A 25,460-nucleotide genomic window follows, 5' to 3' on the forward strand; every position below is an offset into this window, starting at 1 on the left:
CAAGGCATTGTAAGTGGACCAAGTGCAAGTTAATGGGATAAGTAGTTTGGTGTTTGATAGTCAGCATAGACTTGGTGGGCTGAAGGGCCTGTTTCTATGACACCTCTGACCTTATGGATGAAGGGTCATTGAAACAGCTGAAAACAGTCTGGCATAGCACATTTCCCTGAGGAACTATCTTGTGGGATAGTGGTAATGTCTCTACCGCTGAGCTAGGAGGGCCCAGTTTAAGTCCCATCTGCTCCAGAAGTGCATAATAGCATCTTTGAACAGGTAGATTAGGAAACAACTACCTGAGCCTTTAATGGGCTCTGTGGCATGGTGCAAGTGTATCCAAATACAGTTTGAACAGATTGTTTAGAAAAACATGTATCCTGAGGAATCCACTTCATTGCCAACACTCTGCATCGTCATTAGCCAACTGAGCTAACCAACCCCACATTTTAAAAGGATTGCTGTCTCATTAAACAGAGATAACTGGTAATGGTTTAACCGGAGAGTCACCACACCTCAGACAAGGAGGGGGAGTCGAGAAGAGTGCTTCATGGTAACCTCAGTCATTGCAGTAATGTAACACTCTCTCAAACCAGACATCGAGCCAACTTAGATAACTGACCCCGCCACATAGGTGCTGCCAGACCTGCTGACCTTATCCGGTATTGTTCAGTTTAGCCGAGTGTTGCTGGATGTAGCGGAAGAGGAGACTAATGAGCAGTCAACGTTAGATTAAAAGGGCAACTCAAATGCAGAGGAGAAACATTTTAAAAAAACACTTTTATTACTCTGAAACATTTCAAAGAGAAACCAACAATACTTCCTTAGTATGGGTCATTGTTATATACAGTTACGATGAAATAAATCTTTGAGCCCATAATCACAAATGATCAACCACATTAGAAATACATTTTAATATTCAAACTCCAGTTTTGAGTTATTGTTCCCTGGAGATGGACTTTCCTACATAACTATTTTTTAAGAATTTAAAACACAAAGTAGACAATGGCACCACACCAGACCTACACCTATTCTCATCACTCCACTATTCTCGACTTTATACAGAAATAATTTCAGACCATCAAGCCTGTTTTTGGGCAAGCAAACTGCCTTCTGAAGTATTTACAATCTTTATATACTTCTTTACACGACCCTAGGACATCTCAGAGCACTTTACAGCCAGTGAAGTATTTCTGAAGTGCAGCTACTGTTGTAATGAATTAAACAGCATAAATCTATATATGGCAAGGTCACACAAAGAGAAATAAGGTAATGACCAGATAATCTGTTTTATTGTTGCCGGATGGGGGAATAAATAAGACACTGGAGAATGTGACGTTCTTGTTTAATTAGGGCCTTGGGATCTTTATTGCTCATCTGACAGGGCAGATGAAGCCTCAGCCTAATGTCTCATTCCAAAAGGCACCACCTACAACAGTTGGCATATTCTTGTAACAGGAGTATTAGCTAAGATGTTGCATTCAAGTCTCTGAAGCACAAAACACACGGCAAGAAATTAATCATTTGCCTGAAGTAAATCTAAGAGATATTGAATGCTGGCAAACCACAATACTACTTCCCACAAATCATTTCATTCTAGTGCTTCCTTCTTCAATAAACTCATGTTCTGTTCTGGTCCTGCAAATAATTTCAATACTCATTTCAATAACTGAGAGAAGTATTAGAAGCTCTAAATCATATGTATATTCACATGGATGACAGAATAAATCTGAAATTTTAATGTACACAGCAAAGCCAATGATTTCCTAACTTTTGAAGTGCATCAAGTTAAGGAAGGTAAAACAATACACTATACTTTTTAAGGTTTATAAGAAGGGGCTCACTCTATAAAGTGGGATTACTAAACCTATAAGAATCTAGATTAGTTAGTTAAATGTTGTGTTCATGTTTGAACATGCAATTTCTGGAAATGGTTATAGGCACCATTTATTAAAATGATGCCAGGGTTGATTGGTTTAAATACAGAGCAGTTCTAAGGAAACTGAGCCATTTTCAACAGTACAGAAAAAGCAGAGAAAAGGGAATTTGAAATTCCAGATTATGAACAGCTTTGATAAATCAAATCAGAAAAAAAGTTGGTTGGCAAGTGATAAAATCATTTTAAAAAAAAAATGGAGGGAGAGTGGTTAGTACACTATTTCAAAATGCAGAATGTTTAAAACATGAATCACCAACACCAAACCTCATTCCCATACCAGAAGCTGTGAAGATACCTATCAGAAAAAGCATTAGAAGAATCGGTTCTGATGAAAAGTCATTGATGAGAAATCTGAACTCTATCAACAGATGCTGCCTTGACAGCTGAATACTTGCACCATTCTGCTTTGTTTCAGATTTCCAGCAAACACAGTAGTCTGCTTGGTGCATTTAGTGTTGAAGCTGAATTTAGAATAGATACATTTGAAAAAAATAGGAGTCTTGTGAAGGTATTGTAAAATGCAAAGCTCTAGAGGAAAAGTTCCAGCACTGCAAAACTGATTGAGTCACTATCTCACAGCGCCAGGGCCGCGAGGTCGATTCCACCTCTGTGTGTGGAGTTCTCCCAATGGCTGCATGGATTTCCTCTGGGCACTCCAATTTCCTCCTCCAGTCTGAAGATGTGTACGTTAGATGGATCGGCTATGGGAAATGCAGGGTTACAGGGAGGGTAGGATGCTCTTTGGAGGCAGATGGGCCGAATGACCTGCTTCCACACTTTAGGGATTCTAGGATTCACTAACATCTTACAAAGAAAAATCATCAGGGTGATAAAGCAAAATCTCTGGTGATTTTAAACCGGAATGGACTGTTGGGATATTTGCTCAGTTTATTTGTTTGAGAGATTTAGTAATATTACCAGCCACACTAAGTTTGCCCTGAATTTCTAGGCAGTCCACTGGAACTTCAGTTACATTTTAGTGCCCAAACTGTCCTTTGTCTAGCTGCCATTTAACACAGCATGGATGATACAAAGCAATGCTACAAAAAATATTGATTTAACATCATATTAACATCATAATAGATCTGCAAGAAAATGCATTCCCTCATCTGGAGGAGTTCAAATGACACCCAACTCCAGAATAGCTACATGAAACTAGCAAGCAACCAGCAATAATTTAGTAAAGACAATAGAAAGATCAGATTCAGCAGTGGGGTCATCATATTCAGTCTGTTAACCCAATATATTGACTATACATATTTTAAATAATAGCACATTCATGAATTTATCCTTGAAAATGTTGCAACAGCTGCACGACTCAAGGAATAAATAAAGGAAAGCTACCAGTATTCATCACATCGTTAATTTGGCAAGACCATAAGACAAGCTCTGGTTAAATAAGAAAATTTGTACTATTCATTCACTCCTCACTCGAGGTTGAACCAAGTAAGATATTAAATAATTACAATAGAAGCTTCTTTAAATCAGTTCAGCATTAAAACGATTTAAAGTTAAAAACACTGATACCTTGAAACAGCCAAACAGTTTTGATAACAAAAAACAGAGCAAGTTTCAAGAATTAATTGAATTCAAAACGACCCGTTTTGTCATGACGACATTTTCAATTTTGTTATTTATATTTTCAATAACACGTTTCCAGTCAATTTACTTTATCCTGTTTTTAGAGAGGACATGAGGCGACTGCAGTACAAGTCACACAGTTTTTCCCCAAAATAATCTGTATCTTTATAAGCTTCACAGCTCTTCCACCAAGAGTGCGGGATATTATCTTTTCCATAATAAGCCCCAGCAATTGCTCCAGCCATAGTAGCAATCGTATCAGTGTCTCCACCTAGTGAAATGCTGTAGATTATTGTCCTTTCAAGTCCATTGTAGTTTTCTGGAATTTCAGGATCAGGGTCCATGCATCGCAAAAAGGAATAAATAGCAGTTGGCACAGATTCAAAAGCGGCTATTCCATTCCCTAAAAGTAAGCAAAAGAAAGGATTTAAATTTTATTCTAATTTAGATATTATTGTCACCTGTACTTCTGTACTTGAGCACAGAAGTATAATGAAAAAAAGAGTGTCTAATGGCACCACACACAGCACCATCTTAGGTGCGAAAAACTCAGGTACAAGCAGTAAAAGAAACAAAGTTAAACATTACAGACATTCAAATCATATCAACCATGTAAGCTCCACAGATAGATATGGTATCCATGGATAGACATTAAGAGTACATAACTCATAGCACTGTACCTCGTATACCCAAGTGGAATACTGCTGGCTATTTAAGGAAGTTCATTTGAAAATTCTATGAGACTTATAAAGGATTTTATGCCACAGCTTAAAGATAAGTGATTTTTTGTCAAACCATTATTCCTGTTGCAGCATGACTTTTTGGAAGAAAATGAATATCTCAGAGCATATTGAAAAAGCGAGTACAAAAGTTTAACATAAAAGACATTATAAATAACAGCCCGAAAAAAGAGGGACAAGATATTTACTGAATAGTTTCTACATGTATGAATATTGCAGATTGACACAATATTTGATATTCAGATATTTTTCTTCTTCTCCTCAATCAAAGAAATAATGAAATTAGACTAGAGCAGATTAGCTAGGAAGGACTTAAAAAGAAAGTTAAGAAGAGCAAGGAGGGGACATGAGCAGTCTTTAGCAGGTATAATAAAAGGAGAAACTTAAAGCTTTCTACGTGAGGAATAAAAGGATGACTAGGGTAGGAAAAGGGCCAGTCAAAGACAGAAGTGGGAAGTTGTGTGTGGACCCTGTGGAGATCGGAGAGGTGATAAACGAATATTTCTCATCTGTTTTCACCCAGGAAAAGGAGAATATTTTAGAGGAGAAGATTTGGATACAGGCTATTAGACTAGAAAGGATGGAGCTGGAAATGTGTTGCTGGAAAAGCGCAGCAGGTCAGGCAGCATCCAGGGAACAGGAGAATCGACGTTTCGGGCATAAGCCCTTCTTCAGGCAGAGAAGGGCTTATGCCCGAAACGTCGATTCTCCTGTTCCCTGATTGCTGCCTGACCTGCTGCGCTTTTCCAGCAACACATTTCCAGCTCTGATCTCCAGCATCTGCAGACCTCACTTTCTCCTCCTAGAAAGGATGGAGGTTAACAAGGAGGATGTATTATCAATTCAAGAAGGTGTGAAAGTAGGTAAGTCCCCTGGGCCAGATGGGATTTATCTAAGGATTCTCTGGGAAGCTAGGGAGGAGATGGCTGACTTATGGTCTTGATCTTTGAGTCATCATTGTCTACAGATGTAGTACCAGAGGACTGAATGATTGCAAACATTGTGACTTGTTCAAGGGCAGTAGAGATGACCCAGGTAATTATAGATCAGTGAGCCTTACATCTGTTGTAGGAGAAATTTTGGAAAGGATTAAGAGATAGGATTTACAACCATCTAGCAAGCAACAATTTAATTGAAGATAGTCAACAGTTTCATCAAGGGCAGGTCGTGTCTCTCAAACTTCATTGCATTTTTTGAGAGGGTCACCAATTATGTGGATGAGGGTGGGACAGTTGACGTGGTGTACATAGACTTCAGTAAAGTCTTTGATAAGGTTCCACATGGTAGGCCTTTGGAGAAAATGCAGAGGCATGGGATTGAGTGTGATTTAGTAGTTTGGATTAGAAACTGGCTTTCTATAAGAAGGCAGTGAGTGGTAATTGATGGAAAATATTCAGCCTGCAATCCAGTTACTAGTGGTGAGCCACAAAGATCTGTTTTGGGATCACCTCTTTTATAAATTACTTGGACGCAGGCTTAGGTGGATAGGTTAGTAAGTTTGCAGATAACATTAAAGTCGGTAGAGTGGTGTATAGTGTGGAAGAATGTTGCAGGTTACAGGGGTTCTTGGATAAACTGCAGAATTGGGCTGAGAGGTGGCAAATGGAGTTCAATGCAGATAAATGAGGTGATTCACTTTGCTACTGCCCAAATCATGAAGCGTGCAAGCACAGACTGCTTCATTATATGAAGAATAACATGAAGGCAGATTACTGGGTCAATGGAAAGATTCATAGCAGTGTGGATGTGCAGAGGGATTTTAGTGACATGTACACAGATCCCTGAAAGTTGCCACCCAGGTTGATAGTGCGTGTATTACGTTTTATTGGTAGATGGATTGAGTTCCGGAGCAGAGATGTCATGCTGCAACTGTACAAAACGCTAGTGCAGCCACACTTGAAATGTTGTGTACAGTTCTGGTCACCCCATTACAGGAATGGAAGCAATGGAAAAGGTGCAGAGGAGATTTACCAGGATGTTGCCTGGTCTGGAGGGAAGGTCTTATCAGGAGTGGATGAGGGACTTGGGTTTGTTCTCATTGAAGAGAAGGTGGCTAAGAAGGGATTTAATTGAGACATACAAGATGATGAGAGGATTAGATAGGGTGGACAGTGAGAGTCTTTTCCTAGGATGTTGTCTTGTACAAGGGGGCATAGCTACAAATTGAGGGGTGATAGATTTAAGACAGTTGTTAGGGGCAGGTTCTTTACTCAATGGTAAGAGCGTTGAATGCCCTGCCTGCCAATGTAGTTAACTCAGCTACATGAGGGGCATTTTGAAAAATCCTTGGATAAGCATATGGATGATGATGGGATAATGTCAGGGGATGGGCTTAGATTAGCTCACAGGTCGGCGCAACATCGAGGGCCGAAGGGGCTGTTCTGTGTTCACGCAACTGTTGCTATTAGGAATTTTGTGGCTGACTTCAGTAAAATTTCACTTCAATGGTAACTTCCAGAATGTTGAAAGTGGGATTTCAGTGAAGCAAATGTTATTGAATATCAAATGGACATGGTTAAACTCTTTGTCAGAATGATCCTTACCTGGTAATGTGGCATAAATGTTACTTGCTATTGCCCAAGTCATGAAGCGTGCAAGCACAGACTGCTCCATTATATGAGGAATTCCAGACAGAACTGATTTGTGTGATCGACAGTGAACATTCCCACTTCTTACCTGAAGTAGGTGAAGTGGTCATTCATGAAGCAGAAGATAGTTCTGCTAAGGACATTACCTTAATAAAATCTTTGGACTCTTGTAGTGTAGCAGTAGAATCGGAGACAGAACCCCTGGGTTCAAGACCTGCCTGCTCCAGTTGGTGTGTCATACCTTCTCTGAACAGTTGATTAGAAAATATCAACTCCTAGAAACTCAAGACACTGGCTCAGTCCCCAAGTCAGAGGTAGTGCCATTGAGTCTAACATCAGCCATGATTGCACCCAGTGGCATGATTCTTGTTTAGAGTTTCATCAAGGGTTCTAGATTCAAATCCAAGAAAAATATTCAGGGTGTGGGATGAGCCTGGAGAATGAAATTAACCAATTCATTCTTAGCCTCATTAGGCACAGGCACTGGCACTAATGAATCAAATAGCTTCCTTATTAGTTGTTTTAATAATCTTTGTGCCAGATAACGACATCATCCAATGGAGAGCTTTGCCAATTTCACTAATTCCAATTTCACTAGGCCTTCTTGCCTTAAAGTCAAAGCAATTATCCTCATCTCGACTCAGCAATTCAACTGTTCTATCCATGTTGGTATCAATGAGAACTGGAACCAAGTGAAGTCAATAAATAGGTGAAAGTTGAATAATTCATTTAAATGGTGATTTCAAATGACAGACGGACAGACAGACATCAGCAGGAAACAGCTTCTATCCTGAACTCCTGGTACAAATGATCTTTCTTCCAACTGGCACAGTTCTCTTTCCTGTCATTTAATACTATCAAAGTTAAACAGGCTGTCCAAAAAATAAAGAAAATTAAGGCTCAATACAGAACAATGTCAAGGAAAAATCAACTCTTACCCAATTCATTAACCACCTCTTCCTTTGAAACATCTCTTCGGGTTAAAAATGCTTTCATTTTCTTTAGTCGACTGCAATAAGGGAACTCTTGAAAGCTGAAAAAGGAAGATGATTTTTTAATATTAAAAAAGGAATCCGGTAGGGAAAATTCAATTACTCAGACTGAAATTCAGGCAAGTCCAGCTTGACTATTTTGTGCAAGTACTGTACCGTATTTAAATGTCAACTTTCTGCCCACAAGTATTTAGACTCAGCACAGAACACAAGAACATAACTAGGAGGAATAGCCCCTTGAGTTTGTTCTGCCATTCAATACCATCATGGCTATTTAATCTTGGCCTCGACTCCACTTTAGCAAAGACAGCAAACACGTAAATGCAGTACAGCAATTGTAATGTTATTTTTAAAATGTAGAACTAAAATGACCTACTTTTAAATCAAGCCTCTTAGTTGTCACTTCATTGTTACAACTTCACGTTTAAAATGCCTGCAGAATGCAGTCAGTAATCGTTTGTAAAACTCCTTAAATGTTAATTTCATGAAAGGGTGACATTCCACTTGCGACAAACACTCCAAGTTATGTACTTTATTGGAACACATCTTTAATGTCAAAGCAAAAGAAGAATATACCACAAACTACAAAGGAATTTAACACATCTAGGTAGTACAGGGTTAAGGCAGGCCCCCATAGCTGTGCAGAGATCCCTCTTTCTAACACTTTGGACTAAACAGCAATTCAGGTTGAACAGTGCTCTTTGAGCACAATAACATTCCACAAATAACCCAAAGATGCTTTTGCCAGCTTTGCAAGATTGCCATTTTAGAAGTCAAACTTTTAAATCTGGAATAATCTGTCATATAACATAATATAATTTTAGACATTCTGTTACATCAAGATAAAAGTGGGCGGCACGGTGGCACAGTGGTTAGCACTGCTGCCTCACAGCGCTAGAGATCCGGGTTCAATTCCCGACTCAGGTGACTGACTGTGTGGAGTTTGCACGTTCTCCCCGTGTCTGCGTGGGTTTCCTCCGGGTGCTCCGGTTTCCTCCCACAGTCCAAAGATGTGCAGGGTCAGGTGAACTGGCCATACTAAATTGCCCGTAGTGTTAGGTAAGGGGTATGGGTGGGTTTCGCTTCGGCGGGTCGGTGTGGACTTGTTGGGCCGAAGGGCCTGTTTCCACACTGTAATCTAATCTAATCTAATCTAAAAGATACAAAAGCTGTGATTTGAAGTGCTTCTGAATCGGTTACCAAACATACACCACATCCATTCTCAAAACCAAAATATCGTGTACCAGGTACGGTATTGCATGAATCCACTCTACAAAGGTAAACATAGAAAATAGGAGCGGGGGAAAGCCATTCAGCCCTTTAAGTCTGCTCTGCCATTCATCATGATCATGGCTGATCATCTGATTTAATAGTCTAATCCTGCTTTCATCCCAAGTGCTATATCTAGCTGCCTCGAGTACATTCAATGTTTTGGCATCAACTACTTCATCTGGTAATGAATTCCCCAGGCTCACCACTCTTTGGGTGAAGAAATGTCTCATCTGCATCCTAAATGGTCTACCCAGAATCCTCAGACTGTGATCCCTGGTTCTGGGCATACCCACCGTCAGGAACATCCTTCCTGCATCTTCCCTATCTAGTCCTGTTAAAATTTTAAAAGTCTCTATGAGATCACATGCATCATATTAGCCCACAGTTTAAACAGCACTTTATATTTGCACAACAGTGCTATGTCTTATTCTAGCCGTGTAAAATACAATAGGTCATTCAGACCTTCACAACCGCTCCACCATTTGATAAAATCAAAAAAAAATTCAATGGCCCTGCTTCCACAATTTAAAGAATTCCACCGACTCATGACCCTCAAATATTTTCTCCATTTTTCAGTTGTAAATAGAAGACATTTTAAGCTGCATTCCAAAAGTCTAATCAAGTCCCTTCACTATTTTGGATACACTTAAGTGAATAGCATTTGTTTACCATTGTACAGGTTCTTAGGAAAATATTTTGCTGGAGGGAGGAAGAATCTAAAATGCAAAACAAATTTATCATCATGCCACAATCAGTTTTTGGGATCTTGCTCTGTAAATTATTCATGTCTCTGTTCCCACTCTATTCGAAAATATCATTTATTGCCATTGTTGAACATTTGGTAAAGTTGAATAAAGGTTAATTGCTTATTTAAAAACAATTTTGAAGAAGGACATCATGAAAAGTTAAACAAACACACATTTCTTCAAGGTTCTTCCAGAACTTTAACCCTGGAATGTTTTGAAAACAGTACATTCTCTTCTAAACATTGCTTTCCCCCCTCTCAAGGCTGAACCTCAAAACAAATTAAGTTTCTTTTCTTAAGAAGCCTTATCTTCAGAATTTCTGATGACCTTTAACTGTTCAAAATAATTCAACAGATTAAGATTCAAAAGGAGTTTGAACTCATAAATCTGTTTTCCTACTTGCATGTCATATAACCATCCCTGCCTCTTAGGACAAATTAAAGACTATTGCTAACATCATTCTCTCTTCTGTCAGTGATCATGCCCTCTTCTGTACACATAACAAGCAGGAATACAGGTTTGCACCCTTTAAAACATACGATCTTTATCCAAACTGAAAATGTGTTGCTGGAAAAGCAACAGGAGGTCTCATGCCCGAAATGTCGATTCTCCTGCTCCTTGAATGCTGCCTGACCTGCTGTGCTTTTCCAGCAACACATTTTCAGCTCTGATCTCCAGCATCTGCAGTCCTCACTTTCTCCTAGATCTTTATCCAAAATAAGGCACCTCGATGCATACAGCCCTATCTACTTTATCTTGCAACAATTATGTGCAGCAATCACCAGTACGTACTGCAATTGTCATTTGAGTTAATGGTTTGGACTATCGAGAGCATTAAGTAAAATTAGTTACATGCATTGCCCAAGGGTATAGTTAAAAATACCAGAACTGTGAAATCTTACGTATGCTATTTGGGACCCAATTCATGCAACTAAAGACAGTACAGCAAGCTTAGGGAAGATGATAAATGAGTTTACTGGCAATCCATTTTCCAGAATCAGACTAGACCTTTAATTTGAAAAAAAATCAAGTCTTTTTAAAAAAAATATATTATATTCATACACAAGACATGGACGAAATTGGCTGGACTTCCGTTCATTGACTATTACCGCCTTGAATCGAGCACTTGCTAGGCCGTTTCAGAAGTCAGAGGTCAATTAAAAAGTCATATTATTGCAGGATAGGAGTCACATGTAGATTTATTTCCTTTCAGAGCACTACTTCATCAGATGGGTATTTACAATGAACAACGAGACTAGTATTAATTCTGGATTTTTATCGTATTCAAATTTACCATTCACCATGATAGCATTCAGAACGTTGCCCCTACAACATATATCTACAGTTCTGGTTTATAGTCCAGTATCATTACGGCCACACCACATTCTTAGGAAGGAATTAAAGTCCATTACAAATTGATTTTTTTGGAAAATTTTCATATACATTTTGGGGACAATCCAGAATAAAAAATTACAATATTTATTTTTCATAACACATTTTTGGATTTGACAACAAAGGCAATTTAAAGAGCTACACGGGCAGGAAAACAAAAAAAACTGTATATTTTCAAAAGACCTGCTACATTCACAAGCTTATCTTCGGTTGGCACAGGAGGTTCAAGGATCCAGGTTTGATTCCACCCTTGGGTGTCTGTCTGTGTGGAGTTTGCACAGTCTACCAGTGTCCACATGGGTTTTCTCTGGGTGCTCTAATTTTGTCCCACAGTCCAAAGATGTGCAGGTTAGGTGGATTAGCCATGTGAAATAGAGTTATAGGGGAAGGGGGTGGGATTGGAGTGGGACGATCTTCAGAGGTTCAGTATGGCCTTGATGGGCTCAACAGCCTGCTTCCACACTGCTGGAATTCTAAGATTTGTTTATTGCCTCAAATGGTATCCCCACCAACCGATCAACTGTAAGTTGCACATATTGGAAAAGAATACACAATCTCAGCATGCCAGAGCAACCTTCCAGAGGAAGGCTTTTTTAAAAAAAAAAATCATTTGAATCTTAACGCAAATTGACACACAGTTGTAAAAACAAAAACATCAGATACCCCAGCAAAATTCACAACCCAACAGAAAAATAACGTTAATTCCTCCCTTAATGCTAAATTGACAAAATTAACAGTGGCCAAGTCTATTCTGAGCTCAGACAAGCTGAGCAGTCAAAGGCACTATAGAGAAAGGTTAATCCAGCAGATGTAGCAAAAACAAAGTATGCCATTCTACAGGACACAGCAACTAAAAAACATTTTAGCAAAACAATTTACTTTCTTTTTCAACACATCTCAGCTACACAAAATCTTTTGCATTAGCTGAGCAAAAGTGAGAAAATCAAAGACTCAACATTAAACTTTGCCAGTCTTCTCGCACTCAAAACAAATAAGGACTTTTTAAATGTCATTTTAAAATCCTTTAACAAACTTCAACTTAAATTAGAATTTCCAAGTTTGATTTCCAACACGCGCAGAGTTAAATGAATCCAGGTTCTATATAATAATATAGCAAAGAATGGAAGCCATTCAACCAAGAGTCTGTGCTGATCAAATTGTAAGACAGGTTGCTACAATTGACTTTGAGGCATTCTGGATTACAGGGCAAATGGAGCGAGGTGTCTTGAACACACTACGGTAAATTATACGTCCCATTACATTCCAATAACTTGTCAATATTTGTTGCCTAAAATTATATATGGAAGGCTTCATCGCTAGAATGAAGCACCGGTGAGGGAGGAAATGCGGAAGCAGAGGGTGCATACATGAGGATCAGTGGTTGGCACAACATCGTGGGCTGAAGGGCCTGCTCTGTGCTGTACTGTTCTATGTTCTATTAGAAGTGAAGAGAAAAAAATGCTTGCTAGAGAGTAAACATCAAATGACATATCTTTCACGATTCTCTCAGTATGAAATTTATGAGCTGATAGAAACCTAAGTTAACCCGAGAAAAATTATGGTAAGAAATATCTTCTACTTTATCTTACAGTCTTTAGTAGCAGAAACAACATTTCCTCTTAGCACCTTAATATTCAATGTTATACAAGTAGAATATAATTAAAAGGTCAATTCTTGTAACATATCGATAAATATATACATGGATAAAACCATAAGATTTTCATATCAAGTTATCAAAAGATATGAAGCCATTAGCCACCAGAGGCCAGTACTCACTCTCTTGCATCTGACAGAGATTTTTCATCATTCTCAAGCAACTGCATTTCTCCAATGAGGTAATCCAAATAGTTGTCCTTCTGTAACTCCCCTTGTAGAGCGTGATGGACAGCAAGGGCTTGCAAGATAGCACCGTTATAACCCAGTGAGGAAGCATGCGTCACTTCAGCATTTTTCTTTGCAAACTATTATTAAAAAAATTAAAGTTAGCATAGACAGATTATAATAACATTCTTCTTTAGCTGATGAAGTTCATGTATACACAGATTGTATTTTGAATGAAAATACTGAGCTGATATTGTACTAAAGTGTCTCTGGCCAATAATAATTGTATAGATAGCTAAATACTGAACATTTGTTCCCTACACTTTAACTTTCAACACCTCATCAAATCTTCAGAAATATAACCCTTTGATAGTAGTTTTCCAAATGCAATCCCTCTGCTTGAGGCACTAAAAAAAAAGTACATTTTACTGGACTCAAGTTTGGAACTTAGCTTTTTGACATGTTTTCAACTTAGCTGAATGTATAACACAAATTAAGTCAATCTTTCACTAGCATTTAGAGATTATTTTAAGTTAGGATGTACTATTCAAACGTTCACCTCAAATCATTAAATGAATGACAATGTGTTGGCTGTGAAAAAAAAAACGGAGTAGTATTTTGTATTTGAAAACAAAGTGTTCCTTTTAATAGCATAGAAATATTTGTTTAAATATAACTGGTTCCATTTTGAACAACATGTTTGGGATTCTTCAGTGTTACTATTCATGAGTTGAACAGCCAAAAATAAAAAGAACCGTCAACTATTTGGAGCTGAAACATTATTGTCACCATGATTTGAGCTTGCAAATATATAGTGTTCCAGGTAGGGACTCCTGTCTTTACCTTTAACATGACCAGTAATATTCATCTGTCATGTTCACTACAGTGTGCACCCAAAATTCCCAAGAAAAAAAAAAGGTGAATTATGTTATTTCCCCACCCCTCCCAGTGTAATATTTCTATACAATTTAAATATTATATTACCAGTTGTATACCTGTTTTTAAATTTTCTAGAGTTATTTCAACAAACCTGCAATCAAAGATCTAAATTGAAAGAAAGCGGACTTTAATAAGGTCAAATATGGCTTGGGCAGACTAGACTGGGAACCTGAAAGTATGTCTCGGAATAGTGGGATGTATTCAAGATGGAAATAAGAGTATGGGCCAACATGTTACAATAGAGAAAGAGGGTGGGACCATCAAATCCTGTGAACCCTAGATAGAGTGTTATACAGCAGTGGATTAAGAAAAAAGGGGAAGCTTACGGTAAATGGAGGGTTCAAATAGCAGAGGTTCCAGAGGAATGTAGAATGTGCAAGAGGGAACTTAAAAAGAGAGCCAAAACAGGAAAGGATACTAGCAGGTAAAATAAAAGGAAATTCCATGTGGTTTTAGAGAAGCATTAAAGGCAAAAGGATAAGGGAAGAGTATGGCACATTAAGGATCACAGTGGAAATTCGTGCATGGAACTAGATGTAGGTGGGTTCTAAATTAATACTCTTGAGGGGGAAAATATGGGTATAGAAATCAAGGAGAAGCTCTGTGACAACAATTTTAACATGTGCAGAGATAGAGGAGGTTCCGAGGGGTCTGGCAGGCTTAAAGGTAGATAAGCATCCAGGACTAGATGAAATGTATCCTAGGTTGTTGGATGAGGCAAGGAAGTAAACAGCAGAGACATTTGCAAAAATTTTCAATTCCTCAGGCCACAGGAGGCGTGCTGGAGTACTGAAGGACAGCCAATGTGGTACCATTATTCAAGAAGGGAGCAAAGGATAAATGAGGAAACTACAAGGCAGTCTAACCTCAGTAATGGGGAAACTATTGGAAGCAATTCTGAGGGGCAGAATTAATCTGTATTTGAAGAGGGAGGGATTAATCAAGAATAGCCAGCATGGTTTTGTTAAGGGGAGGTCACATCTGACCAACTTGACTGAATTTTTCACAGAAGTGATCAGATGTGTAGATGAAGGTAATGCTTTTGATATGGTCAACTTGGACTTCAGCAAGGTTTTCAATAAAGTGCTACATGGGAGACTGAAGCAAAGATAAGAGCTCATGGGATTCAAAAAAATTGTCATAGTGGATCCACAATTAGCTGAGCGGCAGGTAACAGCAGCAGGGGGGTTTTCCAAATGGAGTTACGTCTCCAGTGCAGTCCCTAAGGGATCAGAACTGGGGACCTTGCTGTTTGTGGTTTACATTAAAAATGATTTAGACCTGAATGTAAGAGGGTTGATCAATAAATTTACGTATGATACAAAAATTGGTGTAAGGAATAAATAGTGAGGCGGAGAGCCTTAGATTGCAGGAGGATATAGATGGGCTGATCAGTGATAAATGGAATTCGATCTGGATAAATGTGAGATAATGGACTTGGGTAAGGCAAGACTTCGAATACATGATGAACTGTAGGGCCCATGGAAGCACCGAGGATCAGAGGGACCTTGGTGTGGATGCATACTAGCTCCCGCTCCCGCTCCCGCCTCCCGCCCCCCCCCCCCCCCCCCCCCCCCCCAGGAATCAGGGCAGATGGATAAAGCGGTTAAGGTGGCATATGGTATACTTGCCTTTATTAGCTAAGGCATAGAGTTTAAAAGCAGGGTGGTTAAGCTGGAACCATAAAGTGCTAGTTAAGCTACAGCTAGAGTATTGCATGGAGTTCTGAAATCCACATTATTGGAATGTGACAGCACTGGAGAGGGTGCAGAAGACAGTATGCTGCCTGGGATGGAGAGTTTCACATGTGGATAATTGGACAGACAAGGAATAAACAAAGAACTGTGAATGTTGGAAGTCTGAAACAAAAACATAAATTGCTGGAAAAACTCAGCAGATCTTGCAGCATCTGGGGACAGAAAGCAGAGCTAACTTTTCAGGCCCATGAGGGTGAACAGGCTGGGGCTGTTTTCCCTGGAGCATCAAAAGCTGAGGGGTGACGTTCTGGAGGTTTATAAAATTGTGAGGGACATGGATAGGGTAAATAGACAAGATCTTTTCCCAGAGGTGGGGGAGTCCAGAACTAGAGGACATAGGTTTAGGATGAGGGGGGAAAAACTTAAAAGAGACCTAAGGGGAATCTTTTTCACACAGAAGGTGATGTGCATATGGAATGAGCTGCCAGAGGAAGTGGTGGAGGCTGGTACAATTACAACATTTAAAAGACATCTGAATGGGTATACGAATAGGAAAGGTTTAGAGGGATATGGACCAAGTGCTGGCAAATGGGACTAGATTAGGTTAGGATATCTGGTCAGCTTGGATGAGTTGGACTGAAGGATCTGTTTCCGTGCTGAACAGCTCTATAACTCTATGCTTCCACATCTGGTGAGTTTCTCCAGTAATTTCTGTTTTTGTTTTGTACAGACTAGGATTGTTTTTCCTTAGAGCAGAGAAATTTGAGGTGGGACACGATTGAGATGTATGAAATTACGAGGGACATAGACAGGTTAGGCAGGAAGAAACTTTTCCCCTTGATGGAGGAATCAATGACTGGGCATAGAGTAAAATAGGGACAGGAGGTTTGGAGGAGAGGCATAGAAAAACTTTCACCCAGAGGGTGATGGGAATCTGGAACTCACTATCTGTAAAGGGTAGTACAGGCAGAAATTCTCATTTCATTTAAGAAATATTTTAGATGCGCAACTCCAAAGAATACAAGGCTATGGGAAACAAAAGAAATTGCTTCAAAACCTCAGCAGATGTGGCAGGCACCATCTGTGGAGAGAAAGCAGAGTTAATGTTTTGGTTCCAGTGACCCTTCTTCAGAGGTTGGATCTTTGTTTTTGACCGGCGCAGACATGTTGGGCTGAGATGCCCTTTTCTGTGCTGTAGATCTCGATGACTGTGTATCATTGCAATCACTAATCGTACAGGTAAACCAGTGATATATTAAAACCAGTGAATCTCTCAAGAAGCTGCTTAAGGCACATCAGGCAAAAAAAAGTACTATAGCAAGCAACGCACATTAAGGATCTATGACAAACTGGACAAATGTAACAATATCAAGTTCTCTATAAAACAACTGGAAAACTAAGATAAGGGCTGCTAAGAGCTAATCAGTCTAGACAAAACATGAAAACTGTAGTCTTTTACAAGCCGTGGATTTAATCCTGGCAAACTTTTTCAGTTGACGCTGATGCCGTTCCCTCAACAAGACCGGATCTATATTCTTCAATAAAAACCAATTATTTACCCACTTTTGACCTACATTATATTTTTTTCTCTGCGTCCTCTAACACTCCCTTTGCCTTTTATTTTGTGTCAGCTCTTCTCTAATCCCCCTCACCCTCCCTTCATCCTGACCTTTCCTTCACTTCCACTTGCCCCTCTACATCACTTCCTACAATATCTAATCCATCACATTTCAATCGGTTTTCGCTTCCAAATGGTCAGATTGGACTTGAGAATATTAATTCTGTTTCGCTGCATAAACGTAACAAGAGCTACTGGTTTCTCCAGCACTACGTTTCAATACTGTCTAAATTTTTGCAAGAGAAAAAAGGTACATCATTCAGAACTCAAGATTGTGAAGATTGCTATGTGAATACAAATTTTTCTTCCTTTGTTTTGATTAGGAAGCTCCACTGAACTCTCATCAGCCTTTGCTCAATTGCTTGGAGTCCACAGATAGATTTAGCAGATAATATACAGGAGGTGATAAGTTGCCTTTGTTCTTTGATGCAAAGGTTTTGTACAAGATTGTTGGCTGGCTTCATACTTCCTCCTAAGAGCTTTCAGCTATCTCAGCCTGGGTTGATACCCTGACAGAAGTATTGAAGTTAAAACATACTGCTGTGGAATTTAAGCACAGTATCTGATTTTGTTTCTTAATATGTGGAACAAAGATAAATAAAGTATTAACATGTACTTTTTAGGATTAGTTCTCTGAGTAAATGTTAATCCTGCTTTTGCTTTCCAAGACTTCAGCAAATCAAATTTTAATAGTTCCCAGTTATCTATTTATATAACCAGCAATTGTTTAGTTACAGAACTCAAAAGTTGCTAAAAAGAGACAATGAGTTTAAGCTTTTTGTCTTGCAATATGACAAACAGCAGACTGGGTAAAAAGGGACAATTGAAGACGTCAGTCAGTCAGGTTTGCATTATGATTCAATTGCACTTGCTAGGAGTTACATATATTAACACACAGGACCCTGTTTATGTAAGTAAAAGGAATTTGTACAGTGTATAATTTTCATGAAATAAAAAAGGATCATGGACAAGGCCAATCTTTATTGTATCCCATGGCAACAGCCTCACCAATCAGAATCTACATGCCTGTTCTGAGAATTAAAATTGACAGTTAACTGCTCTTCTGCAATTCAATGTCAATGATGGCCTGACGTCTGTACATCCTGTAGATATAGGAGCCCCTTCTCCCCATCCACCAAAAGTCTTTAGTGATTGCATGACAGAAAGCTGAAGACGTATTGCCTTCTTTTAGCAATGTTTAAGTTATCCATTAACATGGGGCTACTTGTATTCAGTTTTCCAGAAAATCAAATCACTAACTTTATTGTCAGTGGTCAAATCCAACAAACTTCCCAAAATCAAACTATGAACATGCTCCTCTCTCTGTAGCCTCTGTCCATTTCACCAGCACCACCTCTAATTCACTATTAGCAAAGACCTGTCAAATCCATGGATATATAAAAATATAGCTTAGTTCATATCTGTCACAAAGCCAAGATCAGAGTGTGTTACAAACATAGAACAACTTTTAAATTTTGAGTGTTGCTGGCCCGGAATAAATAAGTTCAAAGCACTTCCCAATCTGCAATTATAAATTCAAAAGGAATTTGTAATTTTTAAAATCGACAGTGGCACTTAACAGCAATTAGACTTATCATCACAAAGCTCCTTATGTTAGTACTATGGGTATTACATAAAATAATGTTCCTAGTCCTCAAAAGACAGACCACCATCTAACTTCCCATAAGCAATGCCCCAGGTAATCCACTAGTCTAGATAAACTCTGGCAAGCGAACAAAAGCATAAGGGTACAATTAGTCCAAGATTAATTGTAAAATGTCAACCAAAGGAGTTTCACTCTTTTCCTGCAGCTGCCACTCCACCATACATGGCTTCCATAATTGTCTCAATCTCATTATATGTTACAGGCTGATTGACTAAATCCAAATTGTACCAATAATTAACTAAGATGAGTGGCAGGTGTGAGAAGAAAGCAGAGTTAATGCCACTTCATCAGAGCCATTAGTATCTAGCTGAAAGGGAAAAGAGTGAGCATGTGCTGAATGCAACCATATAATGTGATAGTGAGCTTAGGAGTAATTGGGAATGGAGACTGTGTTAAAAGCAACCCATGTCATAACAGGACAGTGAGAGAGATTGGTCCAAAAAAACACGTGGAAGGATGGAATCAGGCTCTGACATTATTGTACTCAACGTTGAGTCCTAGACGCTGCAGGATCCCCAAACAGAAAATGAGATGTTCTTCGAGCTGGCGCTGAGGCTAGCTGGAACACTTTGGCAGGTTTGCTACAAATATTAGGAGAAAGTGAGGACTGCTGATGCTGGAGACCAGAGTAGAAGAGTGTGGTGTCGGAGTGTGGTGCTACATTTGTAGCAAGAAAAGCAAAGTCGGTCAGCCAGCGTTCGAGGAGCAAAAGAATCAGGAATCCTGATGAAGGGCTTATGCTCAAAACATTGATGCGCCTGCTCCTCGGCTGTGCTTTTCTTGCTACAAATGTTGACATGGGAACACAGCGGAATATTGAAGTGCAAGCAATTGGAAGCTTAGGGTCCTTTTTGCATAAAATGCAAATGTGTGGGCTATGGGCTGGACGAATGCTTTACAGAACGCCTGCGCTCTGTCCATCAAAATGACCCCAAGCTTCCAGTTGTCACTGCTTCAACACACCACTTTGTTCCCATGCCAACATTTTCTAACTCATAGCTCTTACTATCACTTATTCAGCCTTTCTTCTGTCCTGGCCTACTAACTATTGTTTCCTTGTTTACCTACCCCTTTTATATCTCTCTCTGGGTTTTGATCCATCTCCATCTCCATCTCCATCCACCCTCCCCCAAAACTACCAAAACTTCTCTTGAAGAGTCACCAGCTCAAAAATACTCACTCTGGTTTCTTCCCACAGCTGCTTGCCAGTTTCTCCAGCAATTTCTGTTTTTGTTTTAAATCAAAGTAGAATTATCAAGTGAACAGACACTTGGAGGCCAAGAAAGATTGTGCAGTCATGATAGAGAAATGATGGGAATAATATTTAAACAATGAATTTTTCTGCTCTAAAAGATGGACTATTAATATTAATGGGGCAGTGGATGGAAGGAATAGAAAGTAAAATCAATAATAAAATCTCTTATTTGGACAAAACTAAACTACAAAAGCTCCATTAATCTGACCTTTTTAACATCCTGAACATCAGGATATGCCAGTGCTATTGGGGCAATCCTCATGGCACCTCCATTTCCGTAAGAACCCTTTCCTTTAAACTGTTCCCTTGCTGGTTTAAAGACATCATTACAGTTTGGATTTAGAAGTTTCTTAAATACACGAATGACACCATTTCCATACCCACGGTCCGGCTGTTCTTTGTATTCTTCAGCAAACCTAAGGTAGTAAAGACAAAAGTAATGCGTTTCTTATTTTTTTTCATAAACTTCAAACAGTATCTCATTCGTTATTGAAAAACATCAAAATATATATTCAGCAGTAAACGCTTTTTCAAATCTCATCTCGAAGAGGGATAATCAGAACTGGCAATGCTAGAACTTTCTCAACCAAAAAGTACTGGAAAATTTCAACAGGACTGGGACCATCTAAGGACAGCAAAACAGAGTCAACATTGAGTCTCACTGAGACCGAGTTACTTCTTCATTCTAACAGTTTTGGTTTTTATTTCACATCTCCAACATCTGCAATTTTTGCTTTTATATCACATACTTTCCTTCGATCATCACCATATCAATTTACAGTACACTTACCTAAACAGCAAAATTATCTTCCTAAAAGTTGTACTCCAATAGTATTTACCTTATAGGGCTACCTCAGACAAAGAATCCTGTATCCAGCCTCCTGATAGAAACCAATTTTCTTTTATTATCAGGATAGAAAGTGATAAACTGATGCAGAGTGCTTCAGCTGGTCCCATCTTTCATCCACTTGCAATATGACTAAACGGTTCATGCTTGTTATTCCTGCTTTATGTGGAACATGCCCGACCAGAGGGGAACATTATAGCCATTATAACAAGTTAGTACTTAATCTTCATTTTAACTGCCCATAAGCAAGAGTTACTCATATGCAGCTGCTCTAAAATGACATTCTTGGCTTCTAAGTAACTGCCAGAACGTAGAACTAGACCATTCAGTTCAGGCCTGTACTTACACTTCACATGAGCGAATTGTTCTAATCAGAATTATTGTCCTGTTGCCAAATCACTTCATTAACTACCTGATCTAATCTTGAATATTAAATGGCTCCTGCGGCAAATACCAACTCTGGACATGATTTCAACAGCCTTGCAACTATTAAAGAAATTTATCTTAACCAATCTTCGAAATATCTTAAATCTGTGGCCTTTGATGTTAGATCGGTCAACAACTGAAAATTATTTATTCACTCTATCCCATCCTTTATATAAACATTCATCTGTCATTCACCTAGTAACCTGCATTATCCTGAACCAAAAAGGACCCAATTTTGCAAGTCTGCTTTCCTATTTTTATTTTCTACATCGGGTAACAACTTAATATTCTGCAAATTGACTAAAGCTTGACAACCTACCTATAATGTGGAGCCCAATAATGCATGCAACACAGATCTTAAGATTTTTAAAGCTCATCATTGATTGCCTCTTGGCTTTTATATTTTATGCCCATTGATAAAATCTAATATTCAGTTTGTATTAACAGCCTTATCAATGCAAGGAAATGACCTTAATGTACTCTAAACATGAACAAGCAAATTCCTTGTTTGCATATACTGTTCTTTCCACTATCAAGTTTGTTTCAATTCACAGAATAATACCTGTTCTTTTTTTCCTGTTCAAACATTATTAGCATTGAGTTCTATTTTCATGTTTTTTGCCCATTCCCAGATATTGTTAATAATCTTGCACAGCTTCCTTTCATCACCTAAGAATGAATTATACCTATGCTTGTATCATTACAAATACTGACATTATTCCTCTACAGCATGTATCCAAACCACTGAAAAAATTATTTTAACTGATTTCTCAGTTCTCAATCCTATAAGGAATTCCACTCAATTCAATACTGCAAACCTTTCTTGTAATTTCTTGGATCGCACTTTATCATCCACTACATATTCAAAGCAATTCCCCTATCTACAACATTGAACTTCAGTGAAGAAATGATCAATCATACCACCTAAAATTCACACTGATTGCTAACCATTGTTTTCATAAGCTAGATACATGGGAATTTCAAGTTTATCTAAACTCTAAAATTTACTCTATCACTAATATTAAAAACTAACTGGCTGGTATGGACTATATTAACTCAGTCTCTCCAAAGATTATGTACTAGATTAGCCATTCCTCAACACACCCACACAAAGCCCTGAGATTATGATTTCTTGCTTCATTTCCCTTCAGATTGAAAAAATATTTTCCACTAAGTCCTAGCACAGTAGCTTCTCAAGACGATTCATTTTTTCTATATTGCTCATCATACTCTCAAGATTCAATTCTCTCTAGTATCTTTCCTTTTTTAGCAAGGGATGTGAAATACTTCAATACTATTCAATTTTCTGATGTACAAAATTGACAATTTTTCTTTCTCCTGAATACAACTGATGATTGATAATTCCATTTTTTAAGCTGATTTAGTTGGAAGTTACTTTTCTGTTTTTTTTTTAAAGACAATTCCTGAATTATTTCTCAACTTGCCTTATCTTCTACTTTCAAATTATTTTTCTAATCTCTATAGATTTATTGCTCCAAATAAACTTAGCTTCTAACCACTACCAAAGGCAGTGGACCCAGCATCAAACCTTGTGGCACACCACTGGTCATGGTGGAACGTTTTCTCGCTTAAAACTGAGAATTATAATTTTAAATGCTGCGCCTCCACAAATCTTTTATTCAATTTAAAAACTCCACTGTCACTCTACAGTCAAATACCAAGCTTAGCTTCCATCTCACTGAACTCATTCCTCACCCTTCTAACATTTGTCTCAATACAATTTCATGCTGTAGTTTTTGTATTGGATTTCCTCTGTCTAAAAATGGATAATTGTCTCATGTCACTCTTCAGTTTCCAGTTTAAACAACCTCCTTATTCTCCTATGTAATCATTTTAGTTGTACAGTGTTAACCTCAGTCCAGATATAACCAATCCTTGAAGAATGGCTGCCATCTGTTTCAAAGCCAATGTCACTATCCAAAGTGGAATCCCTTTTCTGACATCACAAAGTCATCTTAAATAGATTTCTATGATCTTTCTATCTATTCTAGCACATGGCTGGGCAGGAAATCCTTAGTTTACAACCTGTGAAATCCTGCGCCTGAACTCATTTAGTTGGGCTTATTTGATGGTGCTGTCCAGAACCCCTCAGATTGCAAAAGCTTCAAATCTGAGAGAGAGTGTATGCATCTCTAGCCACTCTTAACATAACTCTCACTTCCCATCTTTCTGTATCCTCATATAGTCATCCATTTACCTTCCTCTGTCTCTTACTTGTGTGATTATACTTGAACTCATGTTACAAAAACACACTCCCGCCCCCATAATACCACAGTCTTCATCCTCTTCACAGATTCTGACAGCTTGGGATTGAGCAATACGAGTTGGTGAAACTTCCCAGGAACAGTTTGCTTGAGTCAACAGTTAGCACTAAAAACACACAATGAAATTCTCTTCCAGTATTGCCTCTTTTAATCTGTTCTTGGAATACAGGGAAAATTGGCTATTTGGATACAGAACTGGTCTGAAAGGTAGGAGACAGAGGGTGGTGGTGGAAGGTTGCTTTTTAGACTGGAGGCCCGTGACCAGTGGTGTGCCACAACGATCGATGCTGGGTCTACTGCCTTTTGTCATTTCTATAATGATTTGAATGTGAACGTAGGAGGTATGGTTAGTAAGTTTTCAGATGGCACCACATTTGGTGGTGTAGTGAACAGCGAAGAAGGTTACACCTCAGAGTATAACGAGACCTTGATCAGATAGGCCAAGGCGTGGCAGATAGAGTTTCATTTAGATAAATGCAAGGTACTGCATTTTGGAAAGACAAATCACAGCAGGATTCATACACTTAGTGGTAAGGTCCTGGGAAGTGTTGCTGAACAAAGAAATCTTGGAGCCCAAGTTCATTGTTCCTTGAAAGTGGAGTTGCAGGTAGACAGGGTAGTGATAAAAGGCACATGTATGCTTGCCTTTATTGGTCAGTTCATTGAATAGAGAGGTCATGTTGTGGCTGTCCAGGACATTGGTAGGCCACTTGCAGTTCTGATCTCCTTGCTATAGAAAAGATGTTGTGAAACTTGAAAGGGTCAAAAAAAATTTACAAGGATGTTTTTTTTTTGGGGGGGGGGGTGCGGGGAGGGAGCTGTTGGCCTCTAGGGAGGCTGAATAAGCTGGGGCTACTTTCTCTGGAACATTGGAGTCTGAGCAATAACCTTACAGAAGTTTAAGGTCACGAGGGGCACATGTAGGGTGAATAGTCAAGATCTTTCCCTCAGTGTAGGGGAGTCCAAAACTAGAGGGCATAGGTTTAAGGTGAGAGGGAAAAGATTTAAAAGAGACCTAAAGGGGCAACTTTATCATGTAGAGGGTGGTGCGAGTATGGAATGAACAGCCTGTGGAAGTGTTGGAGGCTACTGCAATTACAACATTTAAGAGGCAAATGGAGGGGTATGTGAATTGGAAGGATTTAGAGGGACATGGGCCAAATGTTGGCAAATAACTAGATTAATTTAGGATATCTGGTCAACATGCAGGTCTGAAGGGTCTTTTACCACGCTGGACATCTCATTGACTCTATACCATTTCTTTAACCAATAAAGCTTATTACCCTACCCTTCCACATCTATACCCAAGTTCCCATTCTAAAAGTTCCAACATGTTGTCATCTGTCACTTAATCTATTATCAGGTCACTATGACATGCTTTGTCCTACACTCCAGAATGGCCTGCATATATCAGTTGTTTCATTACCCTTGCTTCTGTGATATAAATCAATTGTCTCCCATGCAACATGCTTCACGTACACTACTTAATCATTGCTAATAATAGAACACTAGGACCTAGTTCTAAGCCACATGAGAAATAGGTTATAGTCAGGGGTATTTTGCAGAAAGAATTTTACCTAGTTTCTCTGTGAGAAAGCCAAAAGCAATGTATACCCAAGTTTTTGTTTTAAGTATCCTAATGGCTTTATATTCTAAAATGTA

General features: G+C 38.8%; 1 protein-coding gene across 2 annotated transcripts in view; it reads right to left on the reverse strand.

The window, feature by feature from the left end:
• Positions 1–755: 755 nt before the first annotated feature.
• adprs (ADP-ribosylserine hydrolase) overlaps positions 756–25,460 on the reverse strand; it is a 30,050-nt gene continuing 5,345 nt past the window's right edge. The window contains exons 3-7 of one of the 2 annotated variants that reach the window (XR_015752156.1): positions 20,449–20,656; positions 13,021–13,205; positions 7,781–7,875; positions 2,743–3,917; positions 756–2,698 (exon numbers count right to left, since the gene is read on the reverse strand). Coding sequence is in view for 1 of the 2 variants with exons in the window: in XM_043717694.2 (XP_043573629.1) it covers positions 3,604–3,917; positions 7,781–7,875; positions 13,021–13,205; positions 20,449–20,656 (802 nt within the window). In the remaining variant the exon portion in view is untranslated. Of the gene's footprint in view, positions 3,918–7,780; positions 7,876–13,020; positions 13,206–20,448; positions 20,657–25,460 lie in introns of both variants that reach the window. The other variant, XM_043717694.2, reaches the window with a different exon arrangement.

Source organism: Chiloscyllium plagiosum, unplaced genomic scaffold (genome assembly GCF_037043375.1).
Source record: "Chiloscyllium plagiosum isolate Xiang-an unplaced genomic scaffold, Cpla_swu_hap1 HiC_scaffold_30, whole genome shotgun sequence".
NCBI classification, from domain to species: Eukaryota; Metazoa; Chordata; class Chondrichthyes; order Orectolobiformes; family Hemiscylliidae; genus Chiloscyllium; species Chiloscyllium plagiosum.